General features: G+C 37.2%; 1 protein-coding gene across 4 annotated transcripts in view; it reads left to right on the top strand.

Moving 5' to 3' along the window:
* Positions 1–26956, top strand: part of PARD3B (par-3 family cell polarity regulator beta) — a 1004898-nt gene that overhangs the window by 641088 nt on the left and 336854 nt on the right. For all 4 annotated transcript variants that reach the window (XM_058707885.1, XM_058707913.1, XM_058707904.1 and 1 more), the window contains one exon: positions 16747–16791. In XM_058707885.1, the coding sequence (XP_058563868.1) occupies positions 16747–16791 (45 nt within the window). The remainder of the gene's footprint in view (positions 1–16746; positions 16792–26956) is intronic.

The raw sequence follows: 26956 nt of genomic DNA, 5'->3' as shown, positions 1-26956 counted from the left end.
TGAGGACTATCACTTAGAAGACAGGTTAAGAATATTTATGGGAAAAATGATATGTATACTAACAGATTTCAGGTACAGAAAGTTACTCTTTACCAGTTGAAATGGTATTAAACAGGAGCACATTCCACTGCAATGGAATACCAACAGTGGTATAATAAACAGGAGTTTATTGGTCATATATGACATGAAATCTGAGTGGGGCCAGTTCAGTGACTGACTGGAACCATCAAAGACCTATGTTCCTTTCTTTTTGTATTCTTGATTTTCTGGCTCTTGTCTTTGTATCTGTAATGTTACTGCCCAGTGCTGTGTCTTCAACAATCATACCCATGTTCCAGGCAAAAAGAAAAAAAAAGAGGGGGAAGGGCAGAGGGTAATAGCACATTCCAACGTTTTTCCCTTTATATCAGGAAATCCGACGTTGTATAAAGAGTGCTGCCCAGCAAACTTCCAATTTTATTTCTTTGGCCAGGAGAATGAAGTTGTTGGTGACACTGGGTCATCCAGCCAATAATGTCTGCCATTTCTCCCCTGTAAAGTGGCGAGCTTCTGGTCACTGCTAGTAGACAGAAGTGCAGAGAACCTTCTATGAGTTGGGCAGAATTTCTTAGTTCTTTTAGATCTTAATCTTTATTATTTTTTTTAAAATAATCTCTACACCCAGCATGGACCTCAAGCTTACAGCCCCGAGATTAAGAGTCGTAGGTCTTCATCTTTAGAGACTATTATTCCAGTCCTACTTTGTTAGAAATGTATAATCCATAGAAAAGCAGTAAGAGAGCAGTGACCTTATTCCTTACCCATGGTCAAGCTCAAGCTTGACTAGTTATATTTAGGTTGGAGCATAGGGCAAGGAGTCAAAGGTGTTTGGGACAATGATGATGCCATTTCAAAGTGGAGAATTTAGTGAAGGCACAACGTGTAGGAGGGAGATGCCCAGAGGGAACAACAACAAAAGAGGTTTTTTTTTTCTTCTTAATGACCTAAATCAGTAGTTTTAAGTTTATATTTTCACATTCCGAGTTACTGAAACAATTTCTCTGGTTGAAGCAGGAAAGGATTTTTTTCCTCTGTTAGTTGCTATAGGCACAGGGCCTAGAGCCTAGGAGATTTACCAGAACCTACCAAAGTATCCAAGACATGAAAAAAATTATTGGCTCTGAGGTATGAAAATAAAGCCAGAAATTTGAAATTAATAAATGTTTGAATAATCCTTGAAATATAACCCTATGCCAATTTTGCTAATTGTTACATTCACAATTCAAAAAAAAAATCATTACATTTGAAAACAGTTATTTGGGGATGTTTTTCCAATTCACAAGAATTTCTCGGTATTCACAAGGATTGCTAAAAAATCAGTCAATATCTATTAAATGAGTAATTCATACCCCAATAATTTTAAATCCATTTTTCCAAATCTCCTTTAAATTTTTACAGCAAGAAAGTTTATTTAATATAAGAATCGGGGTAGGGGGATGAGGGAAAGGTGGTAGGATGGGATTATGCACTGCAGTTACAGCCCAGTACTTTTCCTTTTTCCCCTTCCTTCATCAGCAGTCTCTGAGGCTTGCAAAGAAACCCCTGGCCTAAGGAAAAGAGTTTGAAAAATTGCTGCCTGTGAAGTCACTTTGGACTCTGGGTCTCTCCACTTTCTCTTTTTCCTATTAATGTTTTCTGTTAGCTCAACCTTGTTCGAGATTCTTAATATACCTCAACAGCTTCCCAAAAGATAGTGGATATTTAATATGTATGTGTAATCATCTCTTCTGCAAAAAAGGAGCCTGATTTAAATGAGCTCATCGAATAGATAGGTATAAAATACCAGATCAGTTCACTAGAGTGTGTGCGGACCTTGTGCATCCCATTTAAGTGAATGGTTGTGTTCTCTGAGTTGAAGAGACAGCACATAAACCTCCAAAGTTAATATCCTCTAATAAACAATGAATCTGGATGACAACTTTTCAAAGTCTATTACATACCAGTAGCCCTGGTTTTGCACAGTTTGCATATTAAACAGATGCTAGTCAATTCTGGGCAGAAATATAGACGGTATTATATACTTCAATTCATGCCAGAAGAGAAATCTTTTGATAGCACTTATTGTAGCCAAGAACAGAAGCAGCTATACAATCCCCAGCCAGAAACCAGGTGCCAAAATTAATACATGCAGGAGTGAAATGGGTTGCTGTCTTAGCGTAAAGCCCATAAGCTCTAGGAAAAAGGCACATATAAATCCTGAGTAGCTCGGGTTACTAGATTTTGAGGGTTCTAGTTTAGTTCCGGGCTGGCCAGTTAACTTTACAAGAAGAAACAATGTTGAGTGATGGGGGTGTATGTTTCTGCCCAGCTGCCCCTCCCACAAGCGTGTGCAGAAGTGCCATGAAGAGCGTAGGGATGGTGTTCAGTAACATAAGCCCTGCACATGACTTGGATATAGCAAGCTTACTTGTCAGATGTGTAGGTGACACACAGCTCGGCAGTTTGCTAATGCATTGGATGACAGAATCAGGATTCAAAAAGATCTCAACAGGGAGAACTGATGAGCTGCAATTCAGAAGATTAAATTTAATAGGGATAAATGTAAATTTAAATTCCTGTACTTGGGTTCAAAAAAAAAAAAAAATCACATCTGCCTTACTCCCATCCAGCTCATTTTCCACGCTACAGTCTGGGTGATCTTTTTAAAACACAAATCCAATCGTGTCACTTCCTTGCTAAAAAGCCCTTAACAGCATCCCATTGCCTTGAGGTTAAAGATAAAACTCATTAATGTGATTTGGGGTTCCTTCACGACTGACCCCTTTCTTTCTACTTCACCTGGTCTCCCACCCATCTCCCTGTCACACTGAGTGCTCCAGCTCTATGGAAGACCTTTGCATTCTGTGGAACCTGTTTGGGAGCTTTCATGTTGCCTCTTTCCAAACATCATCTTCATGCTTCTCTCTACCTCTTCAGGACTCACCCTAAAGCCCCCAGGAAGACCCAATCCATGAATGAGGGTTAGTCTCAACTTTTGAGGTTGCCTAATCATCTTCCTTTAATTCAACAAATATTTACTGAGTGCCTACTATGTACCAGGCACTGTTCTAGACCCTAGGGACAAAATGGTGAACAAAACAAAGCCCATGTTCACATAGAGCTTATGTTCTAGTGGAGAAGATGTCAGGCAGTCATGAGTACTTTGTCGAAAACTAAAGCAGAATGAGGAAGTAGCAACAGAGAGCTAGAGTTGGAAGCCCTGCCTTAGGTAAGGTGGCCAGAAGGACCTCTCTGATGATGTGATGAATATGGAGATGTGAACGAAGGAGAGCAGTAACCTATATGGCTATCTGGTGGAATGGCATGACAGTCAGTCAGGGAGAAGAGCATGTCCCGGAGCTCTGAAGAAGGACTTGCTCAGCATGTTTGGGGAACTGCAGAGCAGAGAGGCCAGAATGGGTGAAGTAGGCTAAGCAAGGGGAGAGCTGTGCAGAATAAGGTTGGGAAAGGCCCCCGAGACACCAGCCAAGGCAGGGCTTAAAGGCAATCATAAGTTTTTAGATTTCCTCCTAAATGTGATTGGAAGCTACTGGGAGGCTTCGTGCATGGGACTGTCATCATAAGATTTTTGTTTTGTTTATTATTTTTAAAGTATTCTACTACCTTCTTTGTGGAAAAATAGATTATAGGGAGTAAGTGCAGAATCTCAAAGATCAGTTAGGGGGTTATTAAATCTGTGCAGGTGAAAGTTGAAGGTAGCTTTGATTGGGAAGCTGTGTGAATACCTCTCACTCTATTTGTGATTAGTTGCGTAATAGAAACACTTCTGGTTCCAGGCATAGACTATCTTGTTTGCTTCCACAGTCCCAGTGCCTAGCCTTATGTCTGGCACACCATTGTCTCTCCCTAGACCTTTGTTGGACAAAGACCTGGCTTAACAGCAGTTAATAGAAAAAGCACTTCAGGATCTTAATTGACAGTAAGATCATGTTAGCTGCCAGAAAAGTTAACTCCTGTCTTAAGTTGCATTAAAAAGCTGGGGTTGAGGAGTGTGAGGTGAGAAAGGGAGATGTGAATCCCAGGGCACTCCATGCTGCTTCTCCTATTTCAAGATGTGGCTTGATCCTACACCATTTTTCTTCCCTCTATCTTCTCTTCAGTTATGGCATCCCTCAGTCACAAGACCACACACCTGATTCTGTGCTCCTTTCTGTTGCTTCATTCCTATGTCCAAGCAATAAATTCTCTATGATGTCCCTTAGATTTGTCTTTTTTTTTTTTTTACCCTTCCCACTGTTCTGACATCATCGGAACAATAGTCTATACCTCTCCTTGGTAACAATTTCCAGGTGTATGAGGCTGAAAACAACTTAGGACTAACCTATCTTCTGACAGTATCAACAACCATTTTTGAGAGACATCAGTTACTCTTTTGTGTAGTTTGTTATGAAATTCTACCTTAGCAGGTGTGGTGACTAGTGAAATATATACTACTTGGTGGTAAAACTGTTAGCAAAACCTTACCTCTAAGACTCATATAATAGAAGGAATTTGTGCTTTGAAATCAGGAAATCTTCAGATTCCAGCTGCCCCACTTGCTAACTTTATGACATAATCCTACTCAGCCTCAGTTCCCTCCTCTGTAAAGTGGAGATAATAATGCCCAACTCACAGAGAATTTGTAAGGATTAATAAGATAACATGTGTTAAAATGCTTAGCATGATTTTTGACACATGTAAGTTGGTAATAAGTTTTGGTTCTTTCCTCCTTATCCCTGTTAAGGATAGAATCACTTTGTGGAAATGTACATTTATAACTAGTGAAATTATAGGTGTGATGTTTTGCTGGTTAATAGTGGATAATCATGTCTATTATGTTACTCATAGGGTAGCCTCTGCCCCCTTTTTTCTGTGATTTAATCAGCCCCAATTTCTTGATGGTGATAGAAATATCTATCAAGGGTGTAAGAAAAATGAGCATTTTCGTAGTCTGAGTAATAGAAATAATCTATCCCTGGTAGATCCCAAGAAATCACAGAGAACTTTCTTTAAAGGGAACTCACACATGTAGTCTTTTCCCTGTCGTAGAGGTTTTTTTTTAAAGATTGCATACAACTGATCTTTGAGAACCTTTGTAATCTGTAATGGCTTATTACGCAAAGATGAATAAAATACTATCTTTCCCTTCATTGAAGTTGCCCACAAATCAACATGATACAGAGTAGAAAGTGGTACATTTGCTTGGAGGAAAAGCCAAAGTATCTTCTGGGGGAGACAGAGATGGAGAAAATATTCTACAAAGAGGAGGTTATCCTGGAGAGCTGGGCCCAGGAGAAGTAAGTGTGTTTATACATGTGATGAATTTCCAACAGGGGTAAAGACAGATGGGAAGAAAGTAGGAATCACTGTATATGACTTCAGTAAAATGTGCATAGAGGAAAAGATAAAGAGAAAGGTAAAGGGTTCAAGCCTTGAACACAGGGCTAAGGAGACTAAATTACTTTCTAGGTAGTTGAATTTAGTGAAAGCTTTGAGGTAGGATAGAAAAATAATGAAGGTGATACTTAGAACAGGTCAAACTGGATGTGGCAAATCAGTATAGTAGACTTGGGAAGATGGAGGTAGGTCAAGAGCAAATTTGAGGCAATGGCCAAAGTTCAGCTATGGAATGGAAAAAGCCTGGGATCCAGTTGTAAGGACTCTTGGAAGGAAGACTTGTGACAGTTGCCCATGATGATAGCATGTGTGCTGGACAGGGGAATAGTCCTGAGTTTAGACATGGTTTCCTTTCAGTCCACAGCTGCATTCTCTCTTTGGTCGTATATGCCAAAAATTTTTTAATTCATATTTTCAACATTGATCACATGATATCCCCTTGTGGGAGAAAGTGAGAGTAATGAGACATCCAAAGAATATTGCTGTCAGTCGCTGATCACATTCTCACTTTGGTGTTCTCCCTGTTGTATTTTGGATGACAGTTAATCAGGTTGTCCTAGGGCCATTGTTTCTGTGATTTAGGAAACTGGTTTCAAAAGAAGGACAAAGATGTTTCCATTTTTTTTAAATATTGGAACTATTTTGCTACTGGCTCCAGAGAAATTAAGCAATACTATACCATGGAACTTGTTGTAAGATTCATGTCTTATTTTTAATACATGCATGGAGGAGATGGAGCTTAGAGTCCAGAGAAAGCAAAGTGGTTAGAGTGTGCTGAGTACCAGAGAAGAGAGATCTGCACAGGGAGTGAACTCCAGGTATAGTTAGAGCTTCTGTCTTGAGTATTACACAGAGTACTGATCAGATCATTCAGGTGAGGAAATTACCAAGGTTGGGAAGGTAACTCCCCCCAAATATCCAGGAAACAGTACCCAGTGCTCATACAGGACCAAGAAAGGTACCTGTTTCCACCAATAGGATTGAAAAAAAATCTTAAAATCTATAGGACATTGGATAAGGTATGCATAAGGGCATTGCCTCCCTAGTGTATGTAGCATTATCAGCCTAGAGTGAAGGGTACTCTGATCCTACCTAGAAAATGTTAGCAAATCCCAAAAGGATCAACTCTTTCCAGGTAATTCAACTATATTCCAAAAATATAAAAATATATAAAGGAATATAAAAATAGCAAGAACCCAACATCAAGATAAATTTTACATATCTAGTATCCAATAAAAGATTATCATGTATGCAAAGAACTATCAAAATATGACACATAGTGAAAAAAATCATTAAGACCAGAACTGATGCAGATGTTAGAATTTGCAGACAAGCACATTTAAAAATTATTTTGACTGTGTTCTATACATTCAAAAACCTGAAGGAGAATTGAACATGTTAAGTAGAGACATGGAAAGTATTTTTTTAAATTACCTGGAAATGAAAACTTTAATGTGTGAGATAAAAATACACAAAGCATAAGAGACTGTTAAAAACTGAGAACAAACTGAGGGTTGATGGGGGGTGGGAGGGAGGGCAGGGTGGGTGATGGGTATTGAGGAGGGCACCTTTTGGGATGAGCACTGGGTGTTGTATGGAAACCAATTTGACAGTAAATTTCATATATTAAAAAATAAAAAAATAAAAAATAAATAAATAAAAAAAAGAGAAAAAAAAAAATACACTGGATGGAATCAATAGCAGATTCGATATTGCAGAAAACAAGATAAGTAAATGTGAAGGCATAGTGATAGAACTATATAAACTAAAAGAGAAAAAAGACACACAGAAATGAGCGGTGAACTGTGAACTGACAGACAACTTCAAGATGGCCTAAGGAGCATACAATCGGAGTCCCCAAATTAGAGAAAAAATATATGAATAAACAATAGCCAAACTTTCCCCCAGTTTAATGAAAGCTAGAAATGCAAATCCAAGAATCTCACTGCATTCCTAAGCACAAAAAAATAAGTCTCAAACATTTTGAAAGGACTCGAGTCATACAACCTATAATCTGTCACTGTAGTGGAATTAAAATTCAAAAACAGAACTCTGGAAAATCTACAAATATTTGGAAATAACATTCGTCAGTAACACATAGAACAAGAAACTAAGAGAAAAATTAGAAAGTATTTGAACTGAATGAAAATGAAAACACTGTATCAAAATCTGTGAGACAAAAACGTTGTGGGATGCCACTAAGGAGATTTATAAAGCTGAACAATATTAGAACAAGGAGAAAGGTCTCAAATCAATGATCTCAGCTTTTACTTAAGAAAATAGAAAAAGACGAGTAAATTCAAACCAAATTAAGCCTAAGAAAGAAAATCATAAAAGAGTAGAAATTAATGAACTGGAAAAAAAAATTTTGAGAAAATCAGTGAAACCAAAATTTAGTTTTTAAAGGTCAATAAAAATGCCTCATTAACAAGAATGATAAGGATAAAATAAGACCTGTGAACATTATCAGGACTGAGAGGGGATATCACTATGGATTCTGCAGATAATAAAAGAATATCACGGCACTATTATGAACAGCAAATTTGACAACTAAGATGAAATGGACAAATCACTTGAGGGAGATAAACTATCAAACTCACACTAGAAGAAATAGTCTAAATAGCCCTATAGCTATTAAAGAAATTGAGTAACAGTTAAATACTTTCCCACAAAGAAAACTTTAGATCCAGATGACTTTACTGGTGCATTTTACTAAACAATAGTAGGAGGAGATAATATGAATTCTATAGAAACACTTCCAAATAAAGAGAGAGTACTTCCCCAACTCAGTCTATGAAGCTGGCATTACTGTAATACAAAAACCAGAAAAGAGCATTAGAATACAAACAACAACAACAAAAAAACCCTTTACCTTGATATGCTTCATGAATTGGTACAAAACTATGTTATAAAATCGAGCAGCTTGAACCCAACAATATATAAAAAAGAACAGGATCAAGTGGAATTTATTTCAGGAATGCAGGTTTGGCCTACCATGTGAAATAAATCAATATAAGTCACATATTAAGAGATTAAAACATAAACATGATCACATCAGTCGATACAGAAAAAGTATTTGATAGAATGAAAGATAAAAAATTAAACAATGTTATTTGGGAACAAACTTGTGGTATAGTTATGAAGAAAGGAGAAAAATGATAAAACGCAAAATTTAGGATTGTGCTTACCTTTGAGTAAGGAGGAAAGGGAAGAAGATTGACATGAGCTCCCGTGGATTTCAAAGGTAAAATAATATTCTTAAACCTAGTAGCTGAAACACAGTGTCTGCTTTTTGTTGTCCTTTATATTTTATGCATATATTATAGACAGTTTAATGAAATGTTTAATAAAAGCAACTTTATTTTTTTTTCAACGTTTTTTATTTATTTTTGGGACAGAGAGAGACAGAGCATGAACGGGGGGAGGGGCAGAGAGAGAGGGAGACACAGAATCGGAAACAGGCTCCAGGCTCCGAGCCATCAGCCCAGAGCCTGACGCGGGGCTCGAACTCACGGACCGTGAGATCGTGACCTGGCTGAAGTCGGACGCTTAACTGACTGCGCCACCCAAGCGCCCCAGATAAAGGCAACTTTAAATGCTAGTGGGGTTTTTGCTTCTGAAACTGTCATGTAACAGACCTCTATTTACTCTGCTGCTTTGGAAACTCATCACATTCTGTGTATTGAAAAGAGTATCCTCTATACCAAGTATTCCAGGTTTTTTTGGAAATGTAATATTTCCTGTAAACAGAATGAACTGCTCTTTTAAGTGTCATTACCACGTGAAAGAGCCGCAGTGAGATTAGTGCCGGGAAACCAAAAACTAAATACAGAAGCACTAAAACCCCAGTGGTCAATTACAGAGAGCTCGTTTATTAGAGAAGGACAATGAGGTATGCCTAGTCTATCAATTATATTTTTTTCCCACACTTCACCACTTAAAATATAAGTGAATTTGTATTTGTTCCAAACAGTTTTACCATGCTTTGGGTTTTATCTAGACCAGTCCAAGAATTTGACTCCAGTCACCTTTTCCTACCCTTTGCTTGCCAGGAACATGTCTGCAAATTGCACCACAGGAATTTTACTAGGTTTATACATGTGTGTGTTTCAACATTCATTTCACCATATATACACCACAATTAAACATATGTCCCAACCATTAGTCTAGAGCCCTGGGATAAAGGGGCCTATTCAAATTGCTGCTTCCTTTACTCTTACATATGCTGCATCCATTCACTCAGCAAGCATTAGTGAGTAAAAGTGCTAAACGTGATTCTAAGCTAACAAGGAAAAACAAGCCATGTACCTCCCTTAAGGTGCTCATACTTTAGAGGACAATGGACCCATACACAAATAATTGAGAAACTTATAAATTTTGGTCCCTAACCTCAGCCTGGAGGCCTAAGAAGATGACTTGGAGCAGGTGACATTTAAGTGGAATTTAAAGGATGTTTGCAGAGCAGAAGAATGAATGAATTTTCATTATGATTCAGAAGGAATTTGACGTGCTATTTGTACATTGTATAGATGTATGAAGTTGCACCGCCTGTTCAGATACATACTTCTTCTGTGCCAGAGTTCAGAGAACCTAGCAAAAGCAGTGGGGTGTGAAAGAAAATCAGAATCCATTTGTGACCAACTGCTCCTGCTAGATTTTATGATAAGTTTTTGCCATCCTCTAAGTGGCCCCATACTGAAGGTAGGGGGCATTATCTGCATTTTACAAATGAGTTCAGTAAGCTTGAAAAGACTAAGTAATTAGTCCATAGCCATGCATGTAAGTAGTGTCTCAATCCAGGTCCCTTTGACATCAGAGCTTCAGCTTTTCAACTCTTTTCATGCTACTCCCTAGCCATCATTAGTAAAGATGCCCCCGATGCTAAAAGTTGTCAAACAGACCAATTGGTTTGAATATTCAGCCGCCTGAAACCTTTATTTACTTTTCTGAATCTTCATGTCTGTCTAACCTTCTACCATATTCCTAAAGCTTATCCTTCCTTTATTATACTAGTTACTTCATTGTACCATATCAATGTATTATTTATTTGCATCTCCTCATTAGACCCCAGCATTGAGTATCTGATTGTTTTTGGAAAAGACAGGGTTTATTGAATGCATTCAAAACAAATGAATTAGCAAATTTATGAAGGAATGATTTGATTTTTCCAATGTTCTTGATGAGATCACGACAAGAGTGTAAGAACATATGAAAAGTGTTGGACTTCTCCTAACCTTCGACTTAAGATCTTCTAAGATTCGTGGAGAAAGAAAGGGAATTCTAAAGAGATCACTGAAAAGTTGTGAAGATATGAAAAATTGGATAACTGAGGGAGGGGGTCCCTCGTTTTTATCCTGAGGCACAGTGGCTGGGGATACCCTACAGTATTAGAAGAACACTTCAGCTGTTGAGTTCAAATTAGCATATTGTCAGAGAGCACATCCAAAGGTGAACATGATGCTTTAGAGGAGACTTGCCCAAGAGAGATGGGGAGATAAACATTTGCATCATCATCTTGTGCTAATTCCCTAACTCTCTTTTCAGCAAAAGCCTTGTTTCATTTGTTTGCTTTTGTAGTTTTTATTTGTTTCAAGAATTAGAAGAATTTTTTCAACACTTAAGAATTCATAGTACTGAAAACTCAGAAGAAAGTCTCCCCAAGGAGAAGCATTATATGCCAAATAGCCGTTGACATAAGAAAACACAATAAATTAATGCAGTAATAGTTTATGGTTACTAAGAAGAGAACTTAATTTACAGCTTGAAATAGGTTTGTATTTCTCAGAAATTCTGGAAATCAATCAGTGGCACAGAAATTGATCTGTTAAAGAGAAGAAAATTGATTCTTAATATTGGCAACCACATCATTTTTTTTTAAGTTTTGAAGGAATAGGTCTTGGAAACAAGTTTATTAACCATCAAGGAATTACTTGATATTTAGTTTCCTAGCAAACTACCCAAAGAGAAGTATTTATGGCCTCATTAGAAGATAGATTTTTATTGCACCAAACATCACCTTCAAAACTGCAATCTCTACTATGTCAACGATATGGAAGTAAAAATTAAATGAAACAGAGTTCTGTGCATGAAAGACATGCACTGAATCATATTTTAGAGTGCTGCTTTGCATCAAAGTATCTCAGTATGAAGTAGTGGGAATCTGAACACATTTGCATCTTCCCATTCATGACATAGTGTTGGCATTCTCAAAAAGAGTAACTGTGGCTGATGGCAGTTTTTATCTGAAGAGATTTGTGCATGTTAGCAATACACTGTCTTCTGTCAGCATAAGTAGAGCATATGGGGCCCATTAACTCACCAAATCTGCCACTGTTCTGCAAATTTTTATTAAGCAAGTGAAGTCCCTAATAGTCACTTATGTTATAGAATGCGTATCAAATGCTATCAATAAGCAAGGGGATTGTTTTCCCCCAGTGAGAATGCATTTGAAGTGTATGAGAAGGCTTGACAAAAGAATAAAATATTTTAAGTGATCACCGTATTAACATAAATGTATCCTACTGGGAAGCCAATGTATGTATTATAAGCACTTTAATGTTTGTCTCTAATAAGCTCTCAGGGTGCCATCTTTTTCACAGATTTTCTCCCCATATTTTTTTGGTTTATGTTTCTCTCAATTCTAACAATGATCCTGGTGGAGTCAAAAGACTGTGTGTTTATCCACAGTTTGTAAAAAGGTGCCATTAAATGTTGAGCAGTTCTAATTAGCTTCAGAGGGCTACAACCAAGATAACTAGAAACATAGGCCATCCGGTTGCTGTGTTTCTCAAGTAAGTCTTCCTGAACCCGAGGATGCACCAGGGAATTAACCAACATCCAAACCAAAGAGTGTCCTGCTTATGAAGCACTTTACAAGAATTAAATCAGTGTCCATCAGTCTTGAGTTGAAGGCCAGGAAGCATGAGCTCAGTATAGAAATCCCATTATCTAAATAAATTCAGAGAAAAAAAGAGCAAGTCCACAGTGCTCTCTAAGTATTTAATAAAGGTTACAATAGAAATGTCCATGAATTTCATCTTCAGAAGGTCCCAACATTTCACTGATGTCGCTTTGATTACCATAATATCCCTTTAAGTAATCAAGAGCAAGTAGTACCTGTCCTTGGGTAAAACTGGAGGATGAAAAAGGGAATACAATAGGTTCTGGAAACTTAAAAAAAGGAATGAACAAACCAAAGAAAGTAAAAAATCCATCATCAGAACCAGAACAAGAAACTGTGACTCTTGATCCATCAACACTCTCTCACTTGGTGCTTTTGGTGCCTCACCATTTTGGAATGGAAGACCTTTACCACACCCAGCCCACTCATTTTTCAACCTCTTGTAAATAAGGTTGCGTCTGAATATGACACACCTGTCATATTCATACTGCTACCATTCCAATTGCTGTGCTATCCAAATATTATGCAGTGAAATGACTAGACTTAAGCTCCAGCCCCCCAGAGATAACTTTATAGTAGTTCTAAGGTAATGTGAGTTATAAAGGAAGTTGAGTATTAATTATAACACTTGTCATTTAAAAAAAAAAGTAGTGGTAGTGTGTGTAATTTTACCTCATTTTCTCATTTGCTACTATTATTTAAATCACTTCCCAGCACTAAGCGTGTGCATAAAAGATGATTGTTCCCAATTTAACCTTTTAAATAAAGTGTATTCTATTAATTAAGTCATTACAGTCCCCTCTCTTTTCTATTATGTTTATTCATTTATCTTCTGTCCTAAAGATAGACATCTGTGTCACTGAATATTTTGGAGAAAGACCCCTAATTTTTATGCCTATCACCCATTTGGATTTTCTATACTGTTTTTTGAAATAGTGTTCTAAAGAATTTCAAATTGTCAATTAAAATAATGATAAGTATTCCCACTAAGAATAATAGAGTGTGCAGTCAAAAAGTAAGGAAGTACCATGTTTAACCTAACATGGCTGAGGAATGTGCAATACTTAAGTTGGCTTAGATTTAATGGGATAACTTATGTCTATCAAAAAAAGACAAAAGCAAAATAACAAAATCCTATCTTTGTATGAATCCCTTTTTCAGAGTAACTATGCATAATAAGGCTATATTGTCTGAGTGCTATATTTCCTTTGCCTTTTTTTTTTACGCTACAAGATGAACTAGAGACAGGTAAACTGAGAGATAAGACCTGCTGTAGATGTGGGATCATCCATGGAGATAACGCTTCGAAGTGCCTGCCTGAAGGCATAGTATTCTCTCAAATATTTTCACCTCTAGTCCTTTATAATCCCAGGTACATTAAATCCTAAATACCACCATCAAATTCACAACTGCTACCACTCTCACAATTTTCATGTATCAAAAGTTTTCATTTATTGAGAAATAAGTACCTTCAACTGTGCTCAGTGTTTTTGTACATTTTTTTTTTCATTTAGTCCCACAACTCCTTGTGTAGTGTTTTTATCTAATTTTTTCACACAAGGATAGTAAGGGTGAAAAGAACTTAGTAACTTGCCTGGTAAAGCTGAACTACAACCCACATCTATCTCATTATTAGCTATCATGTTAGACTGCCTTTCTATTTAGGTCCCTGTTAATAATGCTGATGGTAGTCTACATTTATTAAGCACTTACTATATGATTTTCTAAGTACTTTGCATAAATTTACACATACAATCTTCACTTTAAGACTTTGGAGGAAACACTATTATTTTCATTTTAAATGTTTTTTTTTTTTAACATTTATTCATTTTTGAGAGACAGAGCATGAGCAGGGGAGGGGCAGAGAGAGAGGGAGACACAGAATCCAAAGCCGTCTACAGGCTCTTAGCTGTCAGCACAGCCCAACATGGGGCTGGAACTCATGAACCGTGGTATGATGACCTAAGCTGAAGTCATATGCTTAACTGACTGAGCCACCCAGATGCCCCAATATTATCTTCATTTCATATATGATGAGATTGAGGCTCGGGGAGTTATAACAAATTGCATTTGACTAGCAAGTTTCCAAGTCTGGATTTTAACTCTGATGGTATCTCATTTGTGAAATGGGGATGAATATGTTAGCTTGAACCCATTAGAACTTCAAATTTCCAAACATGTTAAAGAAAATTACAGCTAACACTTGTTGATATTTCTCACCACAGAAAGACTTCTATTAATAACATATATTCAAATATAAAGGATACTAGTTTCCTAACATATAAGTGTTTATAAAATGTTTTCTTACATTCATGCTACTCATATTCAAAGAATATAACAAACTCTTCTGTGACTTATCACAAATATAGTAGAATGGCTAAGAGTGCAGTACTTTAGTTCTAGATCTTTCATTTGTGAAGTATGCCTCAGTTTCTTTATCTGTAAAGTACAATAATAAAGGATAATAATAATACCTGTCTTTACAGGTCGCTGTTGGGGTTGAATGAGTTATTAGCTATAAAGTGCATAGGACAGAAGCTACATATTACGAGTGCTCAATTAGTATTAGCCACTGGTAGTATTGTTTTTTAATTATTGTCATTTTCCAATATTTTTATACTATAGATTCCACTCTAAGTTTTTTTTTTTTTTTTAACCTGAGAAAGCTAGAATTTGGCACACAATTGGAACCTGAGGAATATGGACGGACATCTCTAACTAGAAATACAAAGAAAAGTCTCAAAGATTTTTAAGAAGTTAATACTAGTAAAATTGCAGACATGTAGTGTTGTTATCTAAGAAATAAAGTCATAGCTTAGAAAAGGAGAGCTAGGTGGGTACAGGAAGATCTGCATATGTGACTGGGTTGGTGAAGTATGACTTCATGGTGTAGGCAAAGGGAGGAGACGTGCACTCCTCTGACACCAGTCTAGTGTTAGGAAAAACGTTGTCAGCAAAGTTCACTTCACCTTGCTCAGTCCCTGAACACCAGATTTTTATAGACTAACTTGGTCAATGGCACATAGAAAATAATGAACAACTGTTGCTGAATATTGAAGTGATAACCCATGCAGACATGCTTAAGGATTAAGACTTTGGCATCTATGTTTTTTAGGGATACTAGGTAATAGCTTTCATATAATGTCATTGTCTGGTGCTAGTCTCAACATCAAACCAGCCTCGTAGAATGAGTTGAGAAATACTCCCTCCTCTGAATTTTCTGAAAGAATTTCTATAGAATTAGTGTGATTTCTTCCTTAAATGTTTGGTAGAATTCATCAGTGAAACCATCTGGGTTTAGAGTTTTTTATATGGGAAAGTTCCAGCTACAAATTCATTAAAAACAAACAAAAAAACTATAGGGTCTTTCAGCTTATATATTTCTTCCTACATAAGCTTTGGTAATTTGTGTCTTTCAAAAATGTATGCATTTCACCAGAGCTGTGTTATCTGGGGTTAATTGTTTTTTCACTACCGAAACAAGGTTTTTCTTCATATTCTAACTGATGGCCCTCAATTATGAAGCTTTTTACTCTGGCTATTGGGAATAGATACTATTCCCAGCTCTGTGTGAACTTGCGACACTTTTCCTGTTATACTTTTGGGTGGTTCTTTTCCGGGTCGTGGGTAGTTTCCTCACATGTGTGTAATCATCAGTATTCAACTGGAGACATGAGGCGATTCTCTGCAGATCTCAGAAAGAGTTCTGTATACTCTCCAGTTCTCTGCCCGCAAACTACATCTACCTTAGCTTCCCTGGACATCCAGCTCGAAGTCCTTAGACTGGGTGCTCACTGAGCTCCGCTGTGTTTCCCTCCCTATACCACAGCCTGGAAACTTTCTCCAGAAGATAAGCTAGAACAAGTGTAGATTCATCTCACTTGTTTTCTGTCTCTGCTGCCTAACATCTAAAATCTTAATTGCCATTGTTTCATGTTTTATGTTTTTTTTTTTTTCAAGAGGGATTGTAAATTCCCTTTTACTCCATTTTGACCAGATATAGAAGTCCAGTCCTGGAATATTGTGTGTGTGTGTGTCTATATATATATATATGTATATATATATATATATATATAGCTATTACACTCGAAGAATTTTATTATATATTGTACATCTCTAGGCCCTTGAGTTTAATTTCTCCTTGTGCAGGCATGAAAACCATAGCCCAGTTAAAAGAGCTGAGAGTACTGAAAATTAAAAGAAAGTGAAATTATATTCATAAATGATCTAATGTATATATATATTTCTTCATAGCTGCTTTTGAAATATCTACCAGTAGAAATGAGCTGCCCCAGGTAGTCTAGGGAACACTTTTTTCCTCAAAATTTTTCCAGTAAAGGACTTAACTTATGAATCTATATCAATTTATTGCTCAAAAAATGGCTGATTTACAAGCAGTCCTGATCCTTGTCTCTTTTATTTCTTCTCAGTGCCAGATGAAAGCAAAGTCCACTCATTGGCTGATCACAAATCGGGTAAGAAACCCCTCATAGCTGACTTCAGAGTCTCCTTCCTGGAAATTGCTGGCTGTGTTTGAGTAGCAGTTCGAACTTATTTCCATCCACTCGTCACTGAAAGGCTTGCTAATTAATACATGAGATGTCTCCGACTTCCACAAAGATGAATTATTGCCTGGCTGTGTGTGTAGTGGCATAACGTATGCTGACTCAAAATGTTTGAGAGGAAAGAATAAAGGTTTCCAAAAACGAATAATTTTAAAACCCAAACTCTTAAACCTGTTAGCCAGCTGAACACTTAAAACAACAAACAAATTGTAAGGAAAATCCAAGGAAGTTTGAAACTCTTTCCTGTGATGAGTTGCATGTTACAAAGAGCTCCAGAATAAGAAAAGTGTCATCATTTCTCTGCCCTCAAAAAGGAATAATATTTTTGCTTGTCATCAAAGGGGATCACACCCCAGATGACTATCTTATCTTTCTTTTGACTGAGGAATGAATGAACCTTCCTTAGAGGTTCTACAGGAAGTCCACAGGGATCCCTAAGGGTCTTCTGGATCTTTCTCTGTTATGTATGTGATACCTTCATGGCAAAAATCCAAACTTTCCCTTCATTAGCAAGTGGCCTGCTTCTGTCTCTATGCCCTTCATCCTTGCTTTTTCACGTTAGTTGAAAACACTTAAAGCTACTAAGCTAGCAAATACTACAGTGAGATCCCTTTCCTCTACGGGTGCATTATCTGGGAGAAAGGATCCATTTTACTCTTAGGCGTGCCACTCCAAAAAACAGAAGGGTTACAATTTGTTGACATGCTGCCCCCCAACCCTGTTTCTGAAACAAAGAAGTCTTTCCTGTCACCGAGTGTCTCCTGCATTTATGTGCTAATTATGTTTCCAGCAGTAAGTGGCCTTGATGCTTCATTACTTCTATCATGTTCCAGGGCAAGATTATGATTTTTTTTTCTTTTCTTCTTTCTCCATATTCTCTTGTGATAACAGCAGGGAAGGGCTGGTTCACAACTCTTAGATTGTTTTCTTTTCTGCTCCTCCTAATAAAGAGCCTAAGAGGTTAGATCACTGTGAAAGAAAAGATTTTTGTGTAAGTGATAAACTGCCAACATGCTGCTTTTCCCCATCATCCTTGCCCATTAAATCCTCGACTACTACAAGTGTTTTTAGGAGCCTGAAAACGAAGTTCTCATGACCAAGGAACCCCAAGGATAGCCTGTATTACTTTCACCTTAAATGCATCCTAAATGGTACTGCTGTAGTGAGCTTTGTTACACATATTCACCCTTGAAGATTAAAGCCTTTTTATGTACTGGGGTAGGCTTCAAGGTAAAAAAAATAATAATAATAAAAAAAATAAAAAAAAAAGAAGCAATTTTTTTTTAATGTTTATTTTATTTTTGAGACAGAGAGAGACAGAGCATGAATGGGGGAGGGTCAGAAAGAGAGGGAGACACAGAATCGGAAGCAGGCTCCAGGCTCTGAGCCATCAGCCCAGAGCCCGACATGGGGCTCGAACTCACGGACCGTGAGATCGTGACCTGAGCTGAAGTCGGACGCTCAACCGACTGAGCCACCCAGGCGCCCCAAGAAGCAATTTTTAAGACTTTATCAGTTTGGTTTTTGAAAACGAGCAAATAAACTTCCTGGCTTTTTTCCAGAAAATCAAATCTTACTCTGATCTTACTTAATTTCCTAAAAAATTCCTGTTAGCTAGTAACTAAAAGTTACTGCCACTCTTTTTAAATGAGAACATCTTAGTAACTCAGTATTTTAGTAAATTGAATTTAATAAATTGCAATGTAGTAAATTGCTACAGTATTTTAGTAAATTGAATATGTCTTTGTATAGTATGATATAAAACATATTAATAAAGAATTACCCTAAGTTCAAAACTTGAAATAACTTCCAAATTAAAAAAGAAATGACAAAAGTGGCATAATTTAAAATCTGTCAGGTAGGTTAATTGTAAGCTCCACATGGCAGCTTTACCCCAGCTGGTTGATAAAAATAGTACCAACAGTCTTTAGACCATGTGAACCATGATGCTTAAATATATTGGGTGTTTTAAAGATTTCTGGTTACTAATGAGTTGCTCATACAACATTCACTATTTTACACTTCTGAGTACTCGTGTGCCCTCTCACAGCATCACTGAGCTTTTCATTGGCCATCTGTGACATCAGTGCAAATGCTGAGAACAACCAGAAAACAGAGAAAACACAGCAGAGAGGCAATCACCTAATACTATTCAGTCTAGAGTTATATTAAGTGAGACAGTTAATGTCTCTAACATTAAGACGGACTCTAAAACATTAGACACAGTTCTGAGAAAATACAAAGCCACATTAAGGGAAAATCTGCAACTAAGGTTATAAATTTATAACCTCCAAGAATATAACCTCCCCCACTTTTTACATTTATTTCCTTTGGAAAATTGGTCTTGAATTTATAGTGATCCTCAAAAACTCATTCCTCGCGTAAAATGCCGCTCCCTTATGTGTGCCACATGCATGCAGAGCAGTTTCTGGGGAGGCTTTGGTGGCGGTCATGGCAGTGACAGTGAAAGATTAAGGGTCCTTTTGATTCTGGTAATGTCTTTCAGTTACAAAATCATTTTCAAAACGCACCTAATGTATAACTGAAGTCTCATTCTGCTACAGTCTGTGACCGCTAAGCAAGTTACTAGTTGGATTATAATGTCTAATGTTCCATGATCACACTTGTCTCGCCAGTGTTTAAAGAGATCGTTTGGTGTCTTTTTGTCTCACCTTTCTCTCCCTTAAATCTTTTTCTCCAGAATATTTAAGTAAAAAGGTGATTATCTCTTTTCCTAAAAAGAGAGAGTATCTCCCTGTGTCTCTTTTTAATTACAGAAATGTGGGCAGCTTTCATACCATCCAAGACCATCAGGAAGTTAAATTAAATTGTATGTGCTGCCCTAAATCTATCATCCATCCTCTTATTTGGGATGATATTCAACATTTTAATAAATTCATTGGAGTTAAAATTTCTTCTGAGTCAGCTACGGAGATTGTAGAGAGCCATTTCGTGCCAAGTTCCATCTGTTGGTCTGCCTTGGGTACCTCCCAAATTTGTGACAATATTTTTGGCATCCTTTCCTGGGCTTAAGCTTTAAATGGTTGATTCTTCAGAACTCTGATCAAATCAAAGGCTCAGGTAAGATAAATCATTCTAACATTTTTGGCCCAAAATGTAGTGTGCCCTCATTCCTTCTGGATTCAATTCAGTATTCTTGAGATTTTTCTGCATTTTACCTCAGGGGTTTCCCCTGAGTGCATTGTATTTCAGACCTTAGCTAGGAAGCTGGCAGGATGATTCTGTGGTTGATCTTGTATGGTCTTCCTCCATGTATAAGAGGTATCAATGTCTATGGAATGGTGAGACATCTCAGACAGATTAAGAACAGAATGCCTTGTAATTGGTTCCTTTAAGAAAAATCACAAGTTTCAGAGAGCCTTAAAAGTCAAAAAGGTGTCTTTCACTTTTCCCCTTATCTTGTTCATTGAATTCTGATGAAACCCCAATGTTAGTAAGTGCAGAGGGCTAAAGAAACTTCAGCAAAAGGTATATTTAAAGCAATGAAACCATTTTTTTTTGATGATTTAAATACTCTAAGGAACATTAGAATCCAAAGAAGATGACATCAAGTTTGGCGTAGCTTTTTTTAAAATTATACCTTAATTTTGACTGTACACAGTGTCGTAAACTATGTCTGAGAAGGCAATCTTTCCTTCCCTGTGCCCTACATTCTGATCTGACACCTAAACTGATAGTTTAATGCTCCTCAACATTCCGACAGAAAGGACTTATAAATTTTACTTTTTTTTTTTTTACTCTGTCTTAATTTTTTTTTTTTTTTGTTTTGATTTACTGCTTGGAACTGTTTTAATATGTATTGACTGTCTGCAGAGATCTTTGCTGACCCAGCTCTTTAAGATGATGCAGTACTGAAGAAAGCCGATGAGTTCTTCTTTATGAGCTCTGACATATTAATTAGCAAAATGGACTAAAAAGCTTTCCTATTTCTATTTTAATTTCTTACATTCTCAAACACCTGTCTATATAGCTGTAAAACAGGCAAGTCTGTAAAAGTAACGGTTGGCAGTAAGTCCAGACCTTCTCTGAGATAAGTTTATCAATTAATGAGCAAATATTCATTAACAGTCTAAGGGGATATCTCTGTATAGGTGCCTGGAAGCCAGTAAGTATTTGATATCTTACATTTTACTGGTAAGGAGGCTGAAGCTCAGGGCATTTAAATACTTGCTCTCTCAGCCGGTAACTAGTACGGGTTAGGTTATGAACCGAGATACTGTGCGCTAAAGCCTATGCTTTGGCCAGTTGATTTTCCACCAGCATGTGCCTAACACTTCAGTCCCAGGAACTGAGAAGAATACAGTTCTAGTTGGAAGACATGACACACACATCAAGATAGCCCATGAATTCTTGCTTACCTTTGGTAAACTCCAGCTGAACAAGGAATCCTATAAGTATAATTTCTCTAACAGACTATTGTAACTCAGTGAGCATGGGAGAGACATCTGATCTGATCATTTTTGCCTCTGTTTCCCTACATGTGTGTATGCGTGTATGTAGATATAAATTATTTGTATTTATAACATATTTATATGAAAGTTAGGCCAAGTTAAGAGATGTATAAGAAAATATGCATGTGATGTGCATGTATTGTGTATAAATTATAGCAAATGTGCATGTGACACATATCCTTAAGGCAAAGGCCAAAAGTTTAATATGCAAGTCACCAACTTGGCAGACCTTACATTCTGTTCTAAATGCATTGTGTGTAAACTTTATATTTCGAATGTTCAAGTGTGGCCAAAGAAATCTCTAGATCTTTCCAAAGAGCTAGAGTAGAGCTCTTAAAAGCAAAAGGTGATGAGATAGTCCCTTTAATACAAGAGCAATGTGTTATTAAGTGGCATTTCATATATTTTGTTGAGTCTTAGTATTTCATACTTTTATAGACTATCTAAATTAAAGTATGCATTTAAAATTTGGAATACCAGCTATGGTCATTTTTCGTGAGTCTTAATTGGATACTGCTTTTCATGGCTTTTTATTGTTATTGTTGATAAGGACCTAAATCTTAGAGTCAGTAGGTAGTGGACTTAAACTCTGTTTCTTTCCTCATTAGTTGGTTAAGGTAACACTATATGGCTATAGTTTTGGACAAAAATCTTTATTAGGTAATTTCTAAGCTTTGTGTTGGTTAAATATAACTTTCATCACGAGAAATATATACATTCTCACATCCTCCAGCTTGGTTTACCTTTCCATGGGGTTCAGGATGTTATTAAAAAAATAGCAATATATATAGGATTCTTCCTATACAAACTTGATTATGAAGCGACTCTGGTATTTCCTATGTTGTAAAAGGTTACTGAATAGTCTGGTCTCTAAAATTCAATGAATCAAATTGAATTAGAAATAAATCTATCAGCCTTCTTAGAAATGCGGTTAGAGTCTTTGCTACTCAGATATGGTGCAGGTGTGTGCATCTCTGAATTTCATGAGTAGATAGAGTCTACATATTTTTACAAATCAAATTTCAAAATTAATTATTTCAGTTCTACTCATGTTTATTAAGTGCCCATTCTGTGACAGGTGTTATATCAAGTGCTGGGGATAGAAAATGACATAAGACATGGTCTCTGTCTTAGAAAATTTTTTATGAAATGGTAGGGGAAAAAGACATATAAATGCCTAATTAAATATTGGTTTGGTACATCTGTGCTAAAGAGTACAATGCAGAAGTCTCACAGGAAATATTGCTTGATTCTGCTTGGGATTGGGGGATGGCTGTCATGTTTCAGTAAGGAAATGCTTCCATGGCAGGATCTGAAAGATAAATAGAAGTCTGAGAAATAAAAAAGGTCAATAAGCTAACACATTTCAAGCATATGGAAAGTTATGACAATTTGAAACATCGTGGTATGTTCGTGAAACTATAAGGATTTCAGTGTGTCACAAATGCAAAGTGGAGAGTAACAGATACAAGGTTGAGCCAGTAAGCAAAGATTAGATCATGCAGAATTCTTATCAAATGGAAAAATGTCAATGTTATCCTACAGGCTCAGAGAATTGAAACCTATTAAAGAAGGGGATTGGCCAGTTTTATATTCTACTACTATCACTTTGCTGTGGTGACTTGAAGGACAAAAAGAAAAACAAAAAGTCGAGGACAATAATTAAGAGACCATTGCAAGAGTCCACATAAGAGATGGTGTGGACATAAGTTCAAGTGAATCACAATGGAAATGGAAAGGAAATTAAACATATTTAGGAAATAGAGCTTTGAGTTTGTGAGGGTTTTTTAATTAAACTTGGTGAGTGAGGAAGAAGATCCAATTTGATTCACAGTGTATCATCCAGCTATTGCTATAACTATGCTGCATGACAAAATCAACAGCAAACGTTTCTTGATCACCTGTCTTCATGTGGGCTGGGAATTGCTGATCTCACAAGTGTTTCGCTGGGCTTAGCTCCAACCTACAGTGTAGGTCCTGGTTTTATGCATGCCTCTTATTCTCCTTGGAAAGTGGTTTGCTTAGGAAAGTATTTTTGATAACAAGAATGATAAGATGGAAATAGGGTAGATAGAGAGGAAACCCATATGTGCCAGAGCTGTGGAGTATTAAGTCACATGAGAGTGAAGGTAATAGAGTAGAATGAGAGGCAGGAGTAGAGGGAAGTATGGCAGGGTGGTATGAGCTGGGAAGGAGTAGGGATTTTATATGCGCATAGGTGACCATTGTACTTGAAAGTGGAAATGAGAAGTAAAGACGTCATTGAGCCCCCTCCCAACCCTGACCAGCATGATATGGGTGAGAATGAGGGTTGTAAGGGAAGTAGATTTCTTAGTGGAGAGGTAGATTTCAACTAAGGCAGGGAAATTTTTAGAGAACAGGTTGAAAGTGAACAGCATCTTGTCAACCATAGAAGGATAGTGGGAACTCAAGAAGGCAAATGGAGGAGTCTGGGATGGAGGGGAAAGTGGGACCATGAATCACATGGGAATATGGCCAGAGTGGTGTAAGGTGGCAGCCCAGAGGGCATTGGATGACCAGGGGTTCCTCCTCTTGGGAAATGACGGAGGATGGCAGATGTGATGGGCCCGGTTTGTTTTGATAGCTTTGCAGTTGCCAAGAGGATTGATCTTCACTTTTCAGTGAAGGCTTTGGTCAGTTTAGACTCAGTGATGGCCTGGATGAATTATATCCTGTAAACAGATCATATCTCTGAAGAACAAGAAGGTGAACATTCCCAGGAGGAAATGGTCCCAAGGTTAGAGAAGTTTTGAGAAGATGCCCAAGTTGCACTAGGTTTGGAAATTGAGAGATGGCCATTAGTTATCATTTCAGTGGAGGGAGTTTTGACAGACAAGAGAGCAGAGAGGGAGTTTTGACAGACAAGAGAGAATAAAGTGGCATGCCTTGAGGAGCAATGGGAGGTAGAAAGAAGCACAGGTGATCTTTCCAGAAAGTTAACATTAAGAGAAAGAAAAGAGATGTATCTAAAGAAGTTAAGTTGTTTTGATTCCTCTACTCTTTGTTATCCACAAGAAACACCGAACCATGTTTGTAGACTGAGAGGAAAGAGATGCTGTGAGAGAATGAAGAAAGAGGAAAGTGTTAAAGGCATAGGATTAAGACTGTAGTTTTATAGCAGTTGGCCTTGAAGAGGATGAGCCAAGATTATAGGGAAAGTAGCAGTGATGTATGTAGCATAGATAAATTTGTAGGTAGTGGGGTTGAGAAATTAAGGTTGTTGATTGTCTTGGGTCCCTGGGTGGTTCAGTCGGTTAACAGTCTGAGTCTTGGTTTCAGTTCAGGTCATGATCCCACAGTCATAAGATGGAGCCCTGTGTCAGGCTCCATGCTGAGTGTGGAGCCTGCTTAGAATATTCTCTCTCTCTCTCTCTCTCTCTCTCTCTCTCTCTCTCCCTCTCTCCCTCTCTCCCTCTCTCCCTCTCTCCACCTCCTCCACCTCCTCCACCTCCTCCACCTCCCTCCCTCCCTTTCTCTCTGTCTCTCTGCCTCTCCCTCTCTCTCTATCTCAAATAAATAAGTAAATAAACAAATGCTGTTAACGGTCTCATCTTCTTGATGGTGTCCAAGTCTACATGGTGGCATTACAGCGTTGGTCATAGCTGGCCAAGAATATGAGAAACACTTTAGATAGTAGGCAACCTAGGTTGAAATGTGTTTAAGTCATCGAAGCAAAATTGAATAGACAGCTATGAAGAAATATATTTACACATACACATGCACGTGCATGCTACATTCAAGGGTTGGGTTGCAGATGAGCTACAGTTGTTCCCTGAATTAAAATGCAATTTATCTCTTTCAGTTAGATTTTCAACTCTCCATTTGTGGTGGAATAATAGAATGTTAAAACCAAGTGGAGCAGTATATATCTCTAGTATATCAAGTTTTTTAAAGGGTAGATTAAGGCCTAGAGAAGGAAAGTCACCCGCACCAAAGGCCCAGCTGGTCAATGACAGAACTGAGGCTCAGATCTGTCAACTTACATTTCAGCAATCTCTTGTTTTGTGAATTCAAATATCATTGCTACCAGTTTTGCCTGATTTAATAACCTAAACTATCATTAAACTTCTCAAAATTTCCCCAATTTCAGCATGGGTAACAGAAAGACTAATTTGGCACAAGACTAGTCATTTTTCCTTTAAGCTTCTGACATTGAAACCCACCAGAATTGAATACGCTTCTATATACAAAATTTCATGTTTCATTCCAAATTTATACAGACTGTCACAAAATCTGTGTTTATTTATAGTTGCTCTTTATTACATTTTTGACTTTAATTGTGTTATATTTCTTTTTCATATATATATGTATATATATATGCATATGCATGCACAGGACAAATTATTTTATTTAAGCACCAGTGCACATTTGTTGATGTGGTATATTTTGGTACTTATTTTTCCCTATGCCCTTAAATATTAATATTTACATTACAAAATTCTCAATAACAAAATTCTTTGTTATCCTGTCTCCCTTGTTGCTCAGAATATGACAGTCTGTCTTTGGAGATAAAATTTAGTATGCTTAAGTGTGTGCTGATTTAGAAAATTTACAGTTTCTAAAATGTTTTGAGTTGTTTGAACAAGCGAAAAGTAATTTTACAAGGAGAAGAGCGTATTTCTATATATGTCAAGTTCTTCAAATGTGGCTGAACTCTCAAACTTCACCATCCACGGGGAATATGTGTCTTGTACATTTAGAAACAGTGGTTTGGAACTGACAATTCTAATAGTGTTTCTAAATGCTAGAATGAACATCTGCGGCGAAAAATGTTATTAGCTAATTACATGATGGTTGATAAATACAAAGTGAATGTTTGACATCAGAACTGTACTATGGGCTGAGCTATCTGTACCCAACTTTGGATTAGCTCTGCAACCGGCAAGGAACAATAGTAGGAGCCACAGAAAACAGAAGGACACATAAAAAGTACACAAAAATGCCATCATTAGTCAGACAGTTACTGTATGAATTTGGATGTACCGTGGGCAAAAGCAAATCACAGTCTCTAAAAACATAGTACCTATAAATCTGAACCTACAATATGAGCCTTGCTTCCATCCTCTTTCTCTTATGGTTAGCTTTAGGATGTCTTCGGTGAACTTTTTTGCAATGAAACTATTTCAATAAAATCACTGGACATTGCTTACCAGCTTTAAATAATGGCAGCCCCTCGTGAACAGCATAGTCGGAAAGAGCTATAAGGCTTTTCAGTTCCTGCATCATTATTTTAGGAAAGTTTACATTGAGATCTAGAATTTAAAATCACTCTTCTAAGGAAAGGGTTTTATGTGTAAATTTGTTGTGGAGAAAAAGATGGAGACTCTCTGACTCCAATGACCTGGAGGGATTGTAAGCTACCTGCTTGTAAGACCTTTTATTTTCAACTTTGGTGAAAAAATCTAGTCTGCCAGTGTTAACTGAATGCCTATGTGGTCATTCTAGCAATGGCTTTAATTCTTAAGTTTTCTCACTAGAAATCAGCCAATGGGTGTATTACAAGGACAGGTTTAAAACCCAACCTGGGAAATTTGAAGATGAGCTCCTGCGTGATAGACCACCAAATCTATGTTGCATAATAT

The sequence above is a fragment of the Neofelis nebulosa genome, chromosome 2, assembly GCF_028018385.1.
Source record: "Neofelis nebulosa isolate mNeoNeb1 chromosome 2, mNeoNeb1.pri, whole genome shotgun sequence".
In the NCBI taxonomy this organism is placed as follows: Eukaryota; Metazoa; Chordata; class Mammalia; order Carnivora; family Felidae; genus Neofelis; species Neofelis nebulosa.
The sequence above is the reverse complement of the archived record's forward strand: the minus strand, read 5'-3'. Positions and strand labels throughout refer to the sequence as shown.